The sequence below is a fragment of the Theropithecus gelada genome, chromosome 2 (assembly GCF_003255815.1).
Source record: "Theropithecus gelada isolate Dixy chromosome 2, Tgel_1.0, whole genome shotgun sequence".
In the NCBI taxonomy this organism is placed as follows: Eukaryota; Metazoa; Chordata; class Mammalia; order Primates; family Cercopithecidae; genus Theropithecus; species Theropithecus gelada.
Window position 1 is genome coordinate 154,016,562 of NC_037669.1, and position 16,753 is coordinate 154,033,314.

General features: G+C 36.7%; 1 protein-coding gene across 6 annotated transcripts in view; it reads right to left on the reverse strand.

Annotated features, from left to right (window-relative positions):
• ARMC8 (armadillo repeat containing 8) overlaps positions 1–16,753 on the reverse strand; it is a 112,398-nt gene that overhangs the window by 41,693 nt on the left and 53,952 nt on the right. For 4 of the 6 annotated variants that reach the window (XM_025375937.1, XM_025375935.1, XM_025375933.1 and 1 more), the window contains 2 exons: positions 16,321–16,521; positions 13,109–13,204 (listed from right to left, as the gene is read on the reverse strand). In XM_025375937.1, coding sequence (XP_025231722.1) covers positions 13,109–13,204; positions 16,321–16,521 — 297 coding nt within the window. Of the gene's footprint in view, positions 1–11,429; positions 13,205–16,320; positions 16,522–16,753 lie in introns of those variants that run through there. The other 2 variants (XM_025375938.1, XM_025375936.1) reach the window with 2 other exon arrangements.

Sequence of the window (16,753 nt, forward strand, 5' to 3'; positions counted from 1 at the left end):
ATACGAAAGTTTAGCAGTGCACCAGACAGCTTTTCAAACATGGGGCTGGAAAGCCAACAGCAATAAAACAAGTTCTCCATGGTGCCTTTTAACGACCCCAGTACCGTGCTCCACAGCCTTGATATGATGGAGGGTGCCAAGTCCTAGCACCCTGCAAAGGCATCTTAGGTCCTTCCAGGATGTAAGAGCAATGCCAAGAAAAGGTGAAAGTTGTTCTCCCTCATGGTTCTTGTTGGAGACTCCTCGGCCATAGCTCAGCAAATATGCCCTGTGGCATAGCTGGTTGGATCTGCTAAAAAAGAAAAAGAGACAGTGCCCTCTGTTACACAGACACTGTGCCCAGCCAGAAGGGGTACTTGTAGTAGACTGAATCCTCAGAGTGAAGGAGGCCATCTTTCTTTCTAGGCTTTTCTAGGGGCCTGGGCTGTAAACTACAAAACTAAGTCACACAAAAAATGTTGCATCCTCAACTGACTGTTTTAGGTCAATGGACTAGGTATTGTATACCTCCCTGCTGGTGTCTTTAGTTTTTATGACACACTTTTGCCAAACTGTCTCTTGCGTTGCTGCTCTTGCAGGAGTGGATAGGATCTATTAGAACAGGATCTGAGCCCCCTGTAATTGGGACAAGACTTTCATGACCAGTGGGAAAGAGGGGCACTCAGTCCAGAGGATCATGGGAAAAATGCAGAATCCAGATAATACTAAGGTGGTGGTTTATGGTATACACAGCAACTCCAACAACTTGAAAATCGGCCTTTGGCTATAAGGGAACATCCCGGCGCTCCATGAGCTCTAGCAGATCCAAAATTTAATTGTGGCCAGGACATAAACCATCTTTTCCTCTGAGCACATAAAGAGCTAAAAGAGTCAGAGACATGGTATTTGAAAAAACAAGACAAACTATTCTTCCAGCTTTATCCATGATGAAACATTCTTCAGATACTAGAAAAACTTTAGCTTGGCCTTTAGCTTCAACTGTGTTGCAACCAGGTCAAGCAAAATATGTAGAAACTGAAACCGGGCAGATTCTTGGTGGTGTCAGCAAACTTCTCAGACAATTCAAAGTGGGTGGGTTGTAGGGGTGTCAAGGCAGTGGGCGGCAAAGTGGGCTCTCTCTCAACATCAATCACTTATGTGAATGTGCACAATAGCCAGGCAAATACAACTTAATTCCAAATAGGCTTTTGTGAAAGTTTCCAGAGCAAGTTTTAATGGATTATGAGTAATAACAAGACAAAACTGGCCAGAAAGAATAAGGACTTGCAATTAAACTCTCAAAGTCACAAGTCGCAGACATTTGAGATCTAAGTGGATAAGGTATCAAATCCAGACTCTAGTTAAAGCAGGAGGGATTCTGCAGCCAAGCAGGGTGCAGCACAAGGAGGTCAGGGAGAAAGAGTAGGTCTGGCAAGGAAAAAGGATGTATAACAGAGACTGGACCTGCTGGGTGTGGATGGCAATGCTTTAATCTCGTAAGTGTCAATAAAGACAAGTCCCAGGGCACACACTTGAGTCTTTCCTAGCAGGACCATTTATTTAAGGTCTAGAGTTCCTCACTTAATTTTTTTTGTTTTTTTAAGGAAACGAGCACTATAAACCCAAGATCTCATGTCAGCGCCATCAAGACACTAGTTTTGGAAATGGGGTAGAGACTAGGGAGGAAAGAGAAGTGCCATGAGGTAAGAAGGCAGATACTAGAATGAAATAGGCATGTACAACCAGCTTATCTGGGTAGACTGAGTAGAATCAGCAAGAGTCAGGGGAGAGATCCATTCCCCCAAATGGAAAACCAATCTTTCACTAGGTTTTAGGAAGTGACCATGTCATTTCATAAGATGACCATAGGATAAAGACATGATGCCATATACATCATGCAAATGCTTGAGCACCTAATGTGTATTATTCCTGAGTATATTCTCATATCATTTCTCCTTTATTAAAACAAAGCAAAGCAAAACAAAAACAAAAACAAACCGAAGACTAAAAAACAAATGCAAATCCAAAATCTCCAACAGTACATGGTCTTCCACGAATCAAGTAAGGGCAGCTGCAGTGCTTGCTCCTAAATCATTTCAACTGGAAAACCAATTCTCTTACTGCATTCTTTTAATGCAGTGGACATAACTATCTGACAGAACTAAACACATTTGTGCCTATTCATTTTTAGGCTAAATAATGTCAATATCTGAAGAGGTCTTAGGAATAGTCTTATCTGAGGTCTCTGAAGTTCAGGAAGATTAAGTCACTGGCCCAGGTTCTTCAGGCAAACTGCAGCAGAGCAGCCAGAGCACCCTTCCCCACCCCCCAGTTTTCTTACTTCCAGACAATTCAAACAAGCAAACTTCCCAGACAATTCAAAGTGGGTGGGTTGTAGGGGTGTCAAGGCAGTGGGTGGCAAAGTGGGCTCTCTCTTAACATCACTTATGTGAATGTGCACAATAGCCAGGCAAATACAACTTAATTCCAAATAGGCTTTTGTGAAAGTTTCCAGGTTCAGTTTTCCAGTATGAGGTCCTTTCTATTCACTATGTTGTAAGGATGAGATTTTTTGCTTAGTCTTAATAACTAAATTGAGATCTGACTTTGAAAACAGGGAAAGAGGAAAAGAACTATAAAAAGTTATCATTGCTGTAGAAAACACAGACTATATATTGACATCTTGGGCCAATAAACATTAGTGTACTATACTTGGCAAGAGAGGGCATCATTAATAAACTGAACAAGAAGGAAAAAAAGACATACTTTACAGGACCTCCTAGAGAGAAAATGACAAATCAATGATTCAGCTTTGGTTGGGGGTACAAATGGCAAAGATCAAAGAGGATGCCAGTCAGTGAAAAGATAAGCCAAGAAAAACCAGGAAGAAACCACAGAGTTCCACTGACATTTCAACTCATCTGACCTCCACTTTAGAATCAGGACCTAGCTTTAGCAGATAGTAACCAAAGGGAATTAACATTCTACTGTCCTTAGCCACAAGTTCCATTCATCTGTTGTGAATAAAAACTGTAGGATTTCCCATCCATACCCTGTTATGTAATATCTGTGCCACTGCTCCAATGTAAGATGTTCAGACATTTTCCTCTAGCAAATAATTTTAAAGTAAAAGGCAGTTTTGTTTTGTTTCTTTCTTCCTTTTTTTTTTTTTTTGAGACGGAGTCTCACTCTGTCGCCCAGGCGAGATCTAGGCTCACTGCAACCTCTGCTTCCCGGGTTCGAGCAATTCTCCCACCTCTGCCTCCTGAGTAGCTGAGATTATAAGCACATGCCACCACGCCCGGCTACTTTTTGCATTTTTAGTAGAGATGGGGTTTTACCATGTTGTCCAGGCTGGTCTTGAATTCCTGACCTCAAGGGATCTACCCACCTCAGCTTCCCAAAGTGCTGGCATTATAGGCTTGAGCCACCGCACCCGGCCTTTGTTTTTTTCTAAATGAGAAAAAGCTGTTCAGCTTCTCTTAGAACAGATCACTGATGAATATATCATATTCTGGGGTCTTAGTAAACACTTGACAAAGTATTTCTTCCCTCCTCTCACTCTTTCATTGCTATCCACTCCCACATTCATACCAAATTTCTCTAACTGCATGATTTTGAGTCAACAGAACGATGTTTGGGAGGCATGGGGTGGGAGGAAATAGTCTATCTTTTCTCAGCTGGAGACCTAAAAACTCCACTGTCTAAGAGATGGTCTGTAGGGCCTCTTTTTGTTCCTTTCTCTTGAAGGTACTGAATTAAATCCGCATCTAGCCTCTCCTGTAGGCCTGCCTGCCTGCCTGGGAGCTGGGAACTGTATCACTTCACTTTAGGGATAGAAGATAAAGAAGACGGGTACATATTGTGGGTCCATTCTTAAGTTTCTATATTTCATGTTTGCTTTTAAGCCTCATGATATTTTGTCATTTACACCTGAGGTCATTTACACCTTTTTATTTTCTTACTAGCTGGGAAAGTCATTTATGTTAAATGTTCAGAAGAAACATTAGAAGAAAATTCTAAACTTCCCTACACTTTGTGAAAAAGTGGGAGTTTTCTCAAGTCGACTTTTCCTTTCCCCAAAACCAAAGGTATAAACATATTACATCAGAAATACTTATACCGTAGAAAAACAGATCAATACTTCTATCAAAAAATATTTCTCTATGAGTTCAATTTCATAATCATTAGCTTAACGGCAGAATACAGCCTAAACAGTCACTGAATTATACTCTTTTAACACATAAATAAAACCATTATAAATTATGATGTAAATAACTGAGACTTCCATCTGTCTCCTCCTGTTTGCCATCTTGGGGACATGAACGATTCACTGCCCAGGAATTGCACAGCACAGTGCCTGTTCAGTCCCTATTCCTCTATATACACAGTCATGCACCCTCATAGTTTTTATTACCCTACAGGTTAGCTGCCTAAATTTTCAGGTCCAGACATACACAAATTACTCAATAGATACAGTATAATATGCCGGGTACTGCTTTTACTTAGCTTACATTCCAGTGACAACCATTGCCAAAGGAGTAACCTATTAACAGATTCAACGATTTCAAAATGTTGCCTGAAGTTTAATTCTATTCTGATAAAGAAGCTGTCTACAGAATAAAATGCAAATATAGTACCTTGATACATAATTCTGGATAATTCTCTCTAGAATAAAACAAAATCATATTTAGACAGTGTCCTTAGAAAAACATTTAAAATTAATGCAGAAGGAACACAGATATGGAGGTCCCTCATTTTCTATGGGTCAAAACTTCTGAAGAAATGATTTTAGTATTTTAGAAGGTGAGAAATCTTCCAAATAAACTTCTTTATAAGAGAGAGACTTTTCCAGACTCATTCATAATAGGTTATTTCAATTACAGTCATATCTTAATCATATCTGGGTGCACTGTTCATGGCAAAAATGGCTTTCAGTGTGGGCAGATTTTTTATACATATGAGGCTCTGGAATTACTACATAGCAATTTAGTGTCTCATCTCCCTAACTACATTAAATTGTAGTACCATAGGGTGGTATGAGGGTTAAGGGAGAGAATGTGCTAATGCTTAGCACAGGGTCCAGCACATAGTGAGTGCTCAACAAATGGTAGTAGTTATATTTCTGTTGTATATGGTTTCCCAAACAGATTCTGTTGACTTAAATATCTGAGTTATATGATTTTTGCATGCCCCATACCACCTAACACTTTATATTTAGCAAAGGTTTAATAGACATTTGCTTAATAAGTGAACTAGATTTTTTTTCTCTCGAGCATAGTGAAAAATCTTATTCAGACACCCTTGCTAACCAATGCACAGAACCCAGTAAGATTTCCAATCATAACCCAAAGCCACAGTTTTAATCAAATTTTTCTAGGGGCTGTCACATGCCAAAATCATTCAGACAAAGGAATCAGTATGTAGGAAAGTATCCAGTGACAATGTCTACTGCCAACAATTGATAATGCCTTTCTTCAGAAAGTCAGACAACTGGCTTCTCCCTCTTCTGGTCAGGGCTCTGTTTCTTTCTATATGCCAGTACACACAGGTATATGGGAAGTTTGGTATTTCACCAAACTGGTTTATGAGAGTTTCTATTCAGGCCGGGGCGGTGGCTCACGCCTGTAATCCCAGCACTTTGGGAGGCCGAGGCAGGTAGATCATGAGGTCAGGAGTTCGAGACCATCCTGGCCAACATAGTGAAACCCCGTCTCTACTAAAAATACAAAAAATTAGCCGGGCGTGGTGCCGGGTGCCTGTAATCTCAGCTACTTGGGAGGCTGAGGCAGGAGAATCGCTTGAACCCGGGAGGTGGAGGTTGCAGTGAGCCAAGATTGTGCCATTGCACTCCAGCCTGGGCGACAGTGCGAGACTCCGTCTTAAAAAAAAAAAAAAAAAAGGGTTTCTAGTTAGCTATGCAGTATTAGCACAGGGTGGGCAAACTTTTTCTTTAAGGGCCAAGCAGTAAATATTTTAGACTTTGTGGGACATACAATTCTGTCACAACTACTCAACTTGCCTCGGTAGTGCAAAACAGTCAAAAGTCAACACATAAACCAACAAGGTCGTACGGCAATATAACTTTACAGACATAAACTTGAATTTAATTTCCTTTTCATATGTCAGAAAATATTCTTCTTTTAATTCCCCCAACCATCAAAAACTGCAAAAAAAAAATTTTATCTTGCAAGGTACAGAATTATAATGTAGGTAATAGTACCCATAGGTTGTAGTTTACCAACCCCTATGCTAGCACTTTAATCATAGGAAAGAGCACAGCAACAATCCCTGATTCTTATCACAATCCTAATCTTTTCAAGTTCTACTATTCCATAAATATTTAATTATTCCAAACATTTCATTCATTTCCAGAAAGAATGTTCTTGAAAATCCAACTAAGTCACAAATTTTAGATTTACAGATCTAATAAAGATATTTTAGCCCATTTCTTGGTGTATATAACCTCTGTCTTTTAACTAGATAACAATAAACCAACTTGTACTTCATACTTTCAATGGCTTAAACAAAGGACATACCACAAATAGTATAACCCTCAATTTTATATCTCCATTTAATGAAACTATGAAATAAAAATTCATTATTTTATAAATACCTCTATTATATACATAGCATTATCACTCCCAGGTTTGCTTCTTTCAATATGTTGAAGGCCAAAGGTCTCAATACTGTGGGCAAGTGGCAAAACCTGGTCCTGTCATGGTAATTTTTTAAAAAATACTTACCATTGTGAATGAATGTTGCAAGGTTCACATAAAATTCTTTGGTGGATTTGCTTTAAGAAGGTAACTAACAACTTAACCACAGTTTGAGGCAAGGAATTATGAATTCCGAATGAATTTGTTGCTATTCAGTAGCAGAGCCAAGTCCTGAAGGGTGCTACTTCTGTGGTATCATGGAAAACCTTCAAAATGTACAAGGTATTTGTTTCAACATGCAGGCTAAGGCTCAGAAATAATCCCTTGCATCTGCCCGATTTCATGGTAGAAAAAAATAAAAAATTTTGATGCTGTGCCTTTTAAATGCCCATTTCGAATCATTAAACTTTACAAAATATTTAACAATATAAATTCATGGTACATTTATACTGTTACCCAGATGATCAACTAGTAAAAAATAAAAATGTTCAAAGTGAATGGATGCTCAGCAATCTTTTTTTTTTTTTTTTGAGACTCTGTCACCTAGGCTGTAGTGCAGTGGTGCAGTGGTACAGTGGTGTGACGCTGTGATCACGGCTCACTGCAGCCTCGACCTTCTGGGCTCAAGTGAACCTTCCACCTCAGCCTTCCAAGTAGCTGGGACCACAGGCGCATGGCACCACGCCTGGATAGTTTTTGCTTTTTTTTTGTAGAGATGGAGTTTTGCTATGTTGCCCCAAGCTGGTATCGAACTCCTGAGCTAAAGCAATCCTCCCACCTAAGCCTCCCAAAGTGCTAGAATTACAGGCGTGAGCCACCATGCCCAGCCAGCAATCTTTAGAGATAACAGAAAGATATTAAGAAAGATTGACCTAAATTTACAACTACGCTTTAAAATTTTACAGCATTGAAAATACAGAAAAAATTACATTGGTTCAAAATGTGAACATATATTTTTGGGATATGGTTTCATATGAATGATGACTCTGAAGAAATGACATCCCTGACAACCATGAGCATTAATACTTAGGTGATCAAAGTTAGGTAGATTTTGGCCTCCTTACTTAAGACATCTATTATCTAAGATTTTAACCAATTATTAACACACTTTGGAGGGCATGCTATAAAAATAATTTTTAAAATTAGTATTTTAAATTTTAGAATAAAATTATAAACAAGGCATTTTGTTATCAAGAAATACTCTACAGAAAGAGCCTATGTTTCTAAAACATAACTTCTTTTACTGGAATAAAGTTTTAGCAACTTATAGCATAAAATCACTTTCTTCATTGCAACCTCTTATTTACACCTCAATGTTGGTCATCTTTTAACATACTTAAAAATATATATTTTTTATTTCCCAATGAATTATTTAGATATCCTAATAAATGCTTCCATTTATTGAGCACCTATTATGTGGCAGACACTGTGCTAAACATTTTAAGTACATTGTATCACATATTTACAATGATCTGCAGTCGTAACTTCCTTTGCTAGGAAAAAGAGGATAGAAGACAAATTCTTGTTCTTTGCTTTCCTTTTCTTTTTTCCTTCTGCCTATACTTCTCAAAAAAAATTTTTTTTTAATGTCACTCTTGGCTTTCTTCACATGTCATATAAAGCCACTGTGATTGGACAATTTTGTTTTCCTTGAAGGAACAAAAACTTAAGAGTTCATGTTTTCAATTCTCGAGAATGTAAAATGAAAACCATTTAGAAAGTATTTAAAATAACCAAAAATTAAGCTATTAAATTCTAAATTGACTCAAGGATAGCTCCATGGATAAACACGTCCATTTTAATTGGTTCTAAATACTTCTAAGCCCTCAGCAAATTCTTACTGGTCACTCATTCCTTACTTTTCTCTGACTTATTGAGGTTTTGTTATAAATGCTAAGTTTTAAGGCTATGCCTTCTTGATCTTTATCTCCCCTCCCTGCCTGCCTCCTTCCCTCCACCCAGTGGACAATATTATATAATGCAGGTAGTTCAATCAGTCTATGCAGAATTGAATAACTGATCTTAAAAATCAGATACTAACTGGAAAAATATTTCATATCAATATATATAAAACCTTACAAACAGGTTGATTCCTGAAAGGTTAATTTCTATAAACCAAACCATACTTTTATCCTTAGAAAACTTGGTCCAGATTCACATGTGTGAATGATACAAACTTTTAAAAAGTCACACATTTAGAAAGATAAAATAATGGTCAAAATTATTTTGAAATGAAGCAAGTACAATATCATAAAGCATGTTTTCTTTGACCTATAGCCAAGCAAGTGGAAGACAAGCCCTCAAGATTGCCTGCCTCTTGAAAAAATGGGAATTTCCTGCATTTTTCTCTATGCTAAGTATAATAGTGAAACCCCGACTATATGACCAGATGTATATTTTCTCTATTTCAAATTTCCTGTCTTTACACACAGACAGAAATGCTAGTGAGGTTAGGAAAGTTCCTAATGCAGACAGGTGCATATAAGACAATGGGTGCTTAATAATGCAATATTGCTCATTTATCCACTTGTCTGTGTGTTCATTTTTTTCATTCATTCATTCATTCATCAATTATTTATTGTCAACTATGCACAGACAGTGTTGTAGATGCTAGGAATACATTAATGAACAAAACACAAATAAATCCCTGCCCTCATGGAGCTTACATTCTAGTTCCTCAAAAGAAATCTCCAGCTAAAATAGAAGTATTCAAATTTAAGCAGAAAACTTTCTCCAAGGCTCCATTAGTCAGGTGCCCCAGGGGAATGAAGGTTACAACACGTGCTTAACATTTGAAATGTGTTTACTTTTATCAAAAATAAAACCAACATCCTGGTTAGTGTACCAATTTCCTTGAATTTTAATTCACACTTTACTTCTAATTTCCCTTAATTTTCACTAACATTTCTAACAAGTTCTACTAGTTACTTGACGAGTAAGAGAGAGATAATCCTTTTTCAATTTCCAACCTAATTGGTGATCGATAGGTCCTAATCAAGTGATGGTCTTCATAACAGCAATTAATTGTCATAGAAGAATCTATCTCAAAATTACAGGATTGTTTGCCACTGCTGCCTCTTGTGACTTAACCACTGACTGGGGATGCCAGAACTTGAAATAGTTTGTTGATCTATTTTGCTTCGTATCTTAACTTCTTCCATTTTTAATGTTCCATTAACTGGACTTCTGCTTCCTAATCAGCATTAATATATGGTAAAGATTATCATTAGAAACTAGATTTTCCCTTTGGCAGAGGTAAGAGCTAATTTTTACTTGGCACTGCTGTCACTGCAGTTACTGCTAATGTGTTCTGGACCCTTCTTCCACTGAGCTCTCAATTCCTGACTATGCTCTTACTCTCTCTAACCAAAATCCATTCAGAGTCAGGATCAACTATTACAGGTAACTTGAATTCTTCTAAGCTTAACATGGCCAGGTCACAACTGTTGCCAGGCTCAGTGATCCTCCATCTTTTCTGGGGCTTCTTCTCCCTCTTCATGTCACAGTAAATGCCAGTATTTTTCACTCTCCCCTGCACAACTCTTTCCACCAGCACCACCCTCCTTCACTCTAGCTGACAGGACACCACAATAAATTAAGAAATTTTCAAGTATGCCATAGAGTAATAAAGGATGCAACACTCAGAATAACAATTTTGCTCTACACAGGATAAAGGTCCAAACAAATTAAAGAAAATGTCACTCTGTGTATGATTTCTGCATTTTCATTTCTATATTTATTCAACAAATATTTATTGAGTGCTTATTAAGTTCCAGGGAATGTTATACAGTTGGTTTATTTTAGTGGGAATACACCAACACTGCTTCAAAGCAGGGGCGCTAAATCTCTGATCTACAGGTCACATTCCATTGTCAGCTTAATTTTCTCTGGCCCAAAGAGAAGGTATCAAGAAATGAAAACACAGCAGACCTTCAGACATCTTTAGAAGCAGTAAAAGAGACACAATTATATGCAGAGAGGCCAGTGTCCTTCTCCTTTACTACTGTGTATACCTCTCATTGTCTCTACTTTGCTTTTATTTTCTCTTCTTCATTCTGCCTTTCCTTAACTGGCCATAATAGGGCACTAGGATACATATTATTTACTGAACATATTGAATTATGTTCCCAATTTTAATTTAAATGGCAGACCAACTGAACATTTCATGTTTTTCTCCTGAAACAAACAAACTTTTTGTGGGTTTTTGACAGGGAGAAGTAGGAATTGGAGAAGTAGATCTACAGTCCTTTAAATTTCTTTCAGAGATTCTCCACTCATTAACTCAGTTTCTCTACTTACTGACTCAGTTAACTGAAATTCCATCTTGGCAAGCATAAATATTCCATTTAAAAAAATCAAACAATAAACATTGTACTTTAAGGATCTACACAAAAAATACAGTTAAGTTCATAAGACATAAGTATAAATAAGAAATAAATATTTCATGGAGAAAGTAAACAAAAATCTACCCAAATAATTATTTCAACAACAAAAAAGGAAATAGAAATGCACTCAAAAGTGTTATCATTTATCATTTTTTATACACTGAAAATAAAATGTTTCCACTCCTATGGCCAGTCTTCAAGTAGATTTTATCACAAAATTACTTTATAGTTTCCATTTTACAATTTCTCTCTTTAGTAGTTACTATGAACTGTAAATTATTCAAACACTTAATTTCCCAGAAATTAAATATCTTCCTTAAAATGTTATATAATCCCCATTACATATCACAGTATCTTTGCTTTACCACACAAAAAACTATAATTAATAATTATAACTTTTTCTTTATTTGTCATCTTTCTACAGAAATGATCAGGAGTTAGCCTTCCCAGGAAATTATACACATTATGAATACAAGTTTTAATAGACTACTGATCAGACTGTCATGTTGCAAATATTTCTAGAACATGATATCACAAATTAAGTCATTAATTCCAAAACAACAGTTTATTAACAAAAAAGTACAAAGAAGTACAAATGGACATCCTATTTCCCATTGTGGTCTATCTGTCTATCTACCTTTCAGTCCATGAGATGGCTTTTTAGAGCTTTAAGAATGGGTAAAATACTTCTCCTGTTTCTAACGGGCCCTAATAACCATCCCAAACCAAATAATTGTGTATTTAAGTTATACAGTCCAATTTTTTAAAAATGTTCAAATCTATTGTTATAAAAGCCTCTCTCCTTGCAATACACCACATATCTAAACTGAACATTAACATCAACATCCATAAATCATATATGTATCATATGATTAGTATGTTTGCTTTGAAATAAAAGTTTATAAATGAAAACTTAGATGTACCAAAAATGATTTTCATAGGGATATACTAAAAACACTTCAAGTCAAAATATCTTGTTAACTGAAATAAAGTGAGGTACATGGAAACATTCAATTTATTAGTTGTGCTTTGTGCATTGATTTTAAATCAAAGCTACTCACACATCGAATCTTATTGCTATTACTTCAGTTTCTTCAGGAAGTGGTTCCTTTTCAAGTTATTTCAACAAATGTAAGGTTGTTCCATACTCCTCTTTCTACGGGCCTGAAGAACTTATCTGAATCATGATAAACTCTAATACTTTGTGACTTCTCTCACAGTACTCCTTAAAATACTAATGCAGATAGGCAGATTTCATAAATCATCATGTTCAGTAAATAATGAGTAATCTGCTCTTTCTGCTATGGCTCAAGACAGAACATGTGGTTTTGCTCTCTGATGGTCCTGAAAACCTTGTGTAGAATTTATTAGGTTATACATGTTTTTGAGCGGTAAGTTCCAGCTTTTGGTTTGTGGAGGCAGCCAAGTCAGAGCTTACTTACCACTATACTCCTCATCAAGAAGTATTCTCATCAAGAACATGAGTTCAGTGTAAGACTAGGCTTTAGTAACATAAGGGTGCTATACAAGTGCATACATTTTCTGGGGAGCTGGAAAATTCAGATGACCACTCACTAAACATAAAATCATCATTCCACAAAGATTTTATTCACATTAAACTTGCACAGTAGCAAAAAAAATCAAAACAGAAAACTAAGCCACATATCAAAGAACAATATACAATAGAGATTTGAATTTCTCAATAGCATTGAAAGGTATTTCCATAAATAACATTTACAATTCTAATGTTAGGACTTTCAAGGTGTCTGAAGCTTCACAGTGCTAGAATTGATTTTTATCAGAACACATGCAAAAATGTGCAACATAATAATTCATATTAATGACACAAAAAAAAGCACGCCAGTTACTTGTCATTCCAGCACGGCCATGCCACTCTACGTTCTAAAAACAAACAAACAACCCCCCAAATCCGGGTCCCATTCATTCTTCAATTATGCCTTTAGTCACTCTGCTTTAATATATTCAAACAGTCACTGTTAGTGCTCTTCACCACGACTTTCAGGTTGACGTCACTCCCTGCCTGCTGGCTGTCAGGACTGGGGGACGCCCCTCTCCCAGACTCACCTTCTTCCGGATGTCTTCATCATTTGCTCCAAGAGAGGCATAGAGCTTGAATGCAGCCTGGCGGAGTTCGTGAGCATGTTTTAAATCATGATCAAGCTATGGGGAAAAAAAGGATATGTTCCAACTCAGTCCATAAATTAAACTTTCAATAACATTAACTGACTTGAAGGAAAAAAAAGTTAACAACTTTTAGATTTTAGTGAATTTCCCAGTCACTAACTACATTTCCCAGTTATTTTTGGATTCTGTTCACATAGGACTGAGACCTTGCAGTGTTCGTATCAATGTGACCTAAAATGCACACGGTATGCTTCTATCTAAAAGTGAACACTACATTTGACACTGATATCACTACATTTGACACTGATATATGAAAAACCACTGTGAATCTCTGACTCTGAAAAATTCAGTGTTCCTAAATGGGGTAGCTTTAGTGGCACTAAAGCTTGCTTGCAGCAGCTCTTTGAAATGTTCTCCTTCAAAAGAAGGCACACCTAGACTTCTCTAGCCCCGGACTACAGCTGATAACCTGAATGATATCGCAACAATGTCTTTAGGAGGTTTTCCCTAATTTTCTGAAATATTAAGAGTAGTGCTGGCCTAATTTTGGCATTTAAAAAGCTTTTAGAGGCCGGACACGGTGGCTCATGCCTGTAATCCCAGCACTTTGGGAGGCCGAGTCGGGCGGATCACGAGGTCAGGAGATCAAGACCATCCTGGCTAACACAGTAAAACCCCGTCTCTACTAAAAATACAAAAAAATGAGCCAGGTGTGGTGGCAGATGCCTGTAGTCCCAGCTACTAGGGAGGCTGAGGTGGGAGAATGGTGTGAACCCAGGCGGCAGAGGTTGTAGTGAGCCCGAGATCACACCACTGCACTCTAGCCTGGGCAACGGAGCGAGACTCCACTTCAAAAACAAATAAATAAAAATTAAAAAAATAAAAAGCTTTTAGAAAAAGAGAACCCATTGTGAAAACGCTTAACAAACTGTATACGATGGTAACCATTACTATCTATTACAGTTATCTGAGATTTATGTTGGGTATGGGTTTTTTCAAGAGCATCATCAAAATTATCAGCATGAAGTAAATAATGCTATCTTTAAACATGCATAACTAATTATCAACTCTTCTATAAACTTGATCACCAAACTACTGTAAAAATAAAACAGAAGCATATTTTCAGGATACTTTCGATGACCGACTATGACCAAGTAACTATACAAAGTCTACCAATAATATAAATAATCTCATAACTAAAAGCCTTAATGTAATCATCCAAATGAATACCACTTTCCCCAAAGAAGTTACTTTGGAAAGGTTCACTCATCCGATGATGTAGGTGTTGTTCATAACATTCTGAGATCCTCTTTTGAAACTTCCTAAAGAGCTAACTGGTATTATTAGCTAGAAAACACTGACAGTGGTATAGCTTGATCAGTGAGGAGAATTTTAGTTGTCACTGACTGTGCGTGAAGATGGAGAAATTCAGTTGGGTAATATAACATAGGTAACAAAAAATTCCACAAAAAGCAAAAGACTATATATATATTTTTTACATATATATATAATTTGGGGTGGCTCTGAAAGCAATTCTTAATAGCTCCAAAACTTTTATTCAAAGCAGACACTGATGGATTATAGGAACAACTTCCCAATACAGAATACTCACTTTGATAAGTTCTAAAATTATCTAAAAGTCTTAACTACGTTCTAGTCATAAATTAGGATATAATACTGACTTGAACTAATATATCATGAAAATCACAAATTTATTAACATGTGAAGATTTCTCTTTATGGGTCTAGTGTCTATACTTTTGGGGTCAGAAACCTTTGGATAATCTATCATCAAAAATAAAGATGACAAAACAAACTATTACTTAAGTTTGGTATTAGGAAGTCATTTTTAAGGATTATTGTTGTTACAGTTTTACTGATGGAAATGAAATGGAAAAACTAATAGAAGGGATGATCTACGTACTAGTTAAATGATTTGCATATGCATAGGCTACATGTTCTCAAAATTATGTTTCCTTATTTTCATGGCCATCAAGACATTTTATTTGCCTTCCTGGGTGGTCAACTCAGGGTGTTCATGAGGCAGTAGTTAAGGGTTGCTCATGTATCTTTATATTGGTGAGATACAGTGTCAGTGTGAAAAAACGACCAGAAGGAAAATAGACAAGGCAACCGGTTAAATGTATGTAACCAATCACTTCTACTGGAAAAACACCACTAGTGAAAGAAGAGCAGACACATAAGTTTAATACCCAGAGGGTAGAGTACATTACTAACGCAAATACCAATGAAGGTTATTTTAGGCTCTTCTTAAGAGAGTAAAGATATACCCTTAATAGTCTGCTTTATTTTCAATGTTAAATGCCAAATGAACAACTGCCTACCAGATGGGGTTTTTTGAAATTCAAAAGCATGAGGGAGAGGTCAAAAGAATCGCTACCATTGGAACCACTGGCATGAAAAATACAGTTACATTCATGAAACAGTACTGGTTACTAATTAAGAGGCAATATTCTCTCTACCATGGCCTCCTTGAATAAACTTTCTCTTACAGAATGTTCATGGCCTATGCTTAAAGAAATGGATAAGGCAAATAGGCCAAGACGCAACAAGTCAAAATAAATATCTATGTATTCTAAGGAACTTAGATTTTTCAGAAAAAGCACAATTTGGCCTTTTTGGTCCCAAATTCGAGACTAAATGATGCTTTAGCTATCACTAGCAGGTACAAAGCACAGTATGAAACTGGAAAAAAGAGAAGATAAGGAAAGGTAACAAAACAGAAAGACTGTGATGGAAAGTAACATGGGACAACTCAGTCTCCTGTAACAAAAAGATTACTCCTGACCTAAAGAATGAGAACATAAAAACAGAGATGATTCCATGACCAAGAATAAGACTATACAGTTATGTCAATACCCAGCTTGGAGAATCCACTATTTTTGAGGTTTAGTTAGGAGTCAGGATGCAATTTTCTTTACTGCTTATCTGCTCAGTAAAAACTTCCTGACAATAAATATTAAACAACTTGGATTCAAAAACTTACAAAGCAATATTATCTATGTTAACAAAGATAAAAGATCCTTTATTTAAAAGGGCTTTGAGCTGTAGTTATCAATTGGTTCAAAACTGTGAACAATAAGAAAAACTAAAAAATCTCCATTGAGCTGCTAAAAAAGGAAAATAACATACCCTTTTAATATCAGTGATGGCACTCACTGAGCTGGGATACTTGAAATAATCAGCAAGCATGGCAATGAGGTGATCAGTTATGCTAGCGATTCTCTGTAGCTCAACATCTGGTTCAATCAGATAGGCAAGTGTCTCAGCTCCTTCAACTCTCTCCTCTAGTAATCTCTCCTTACTGCACATTCGAACCAAACAAGGTAATGTCTGAAAGGTAGTGAGATTAATTATTTGCTTTTTGGTAAAGGTAAAAGCTTAAGCATATAGTGACTGAATCAACTCAATAGCTTTTATCAGGAGTAATGTTTGTGATCAAATATTTCCTTTACTGACTTCCAGAGCATAAAAGATTTTTTTAAATGCAAAAACAAGCAAAATTCAGTAAAGATTAATCATTTGTACTGGCACAATAAACTCTACTCACACATCAAAGTATATT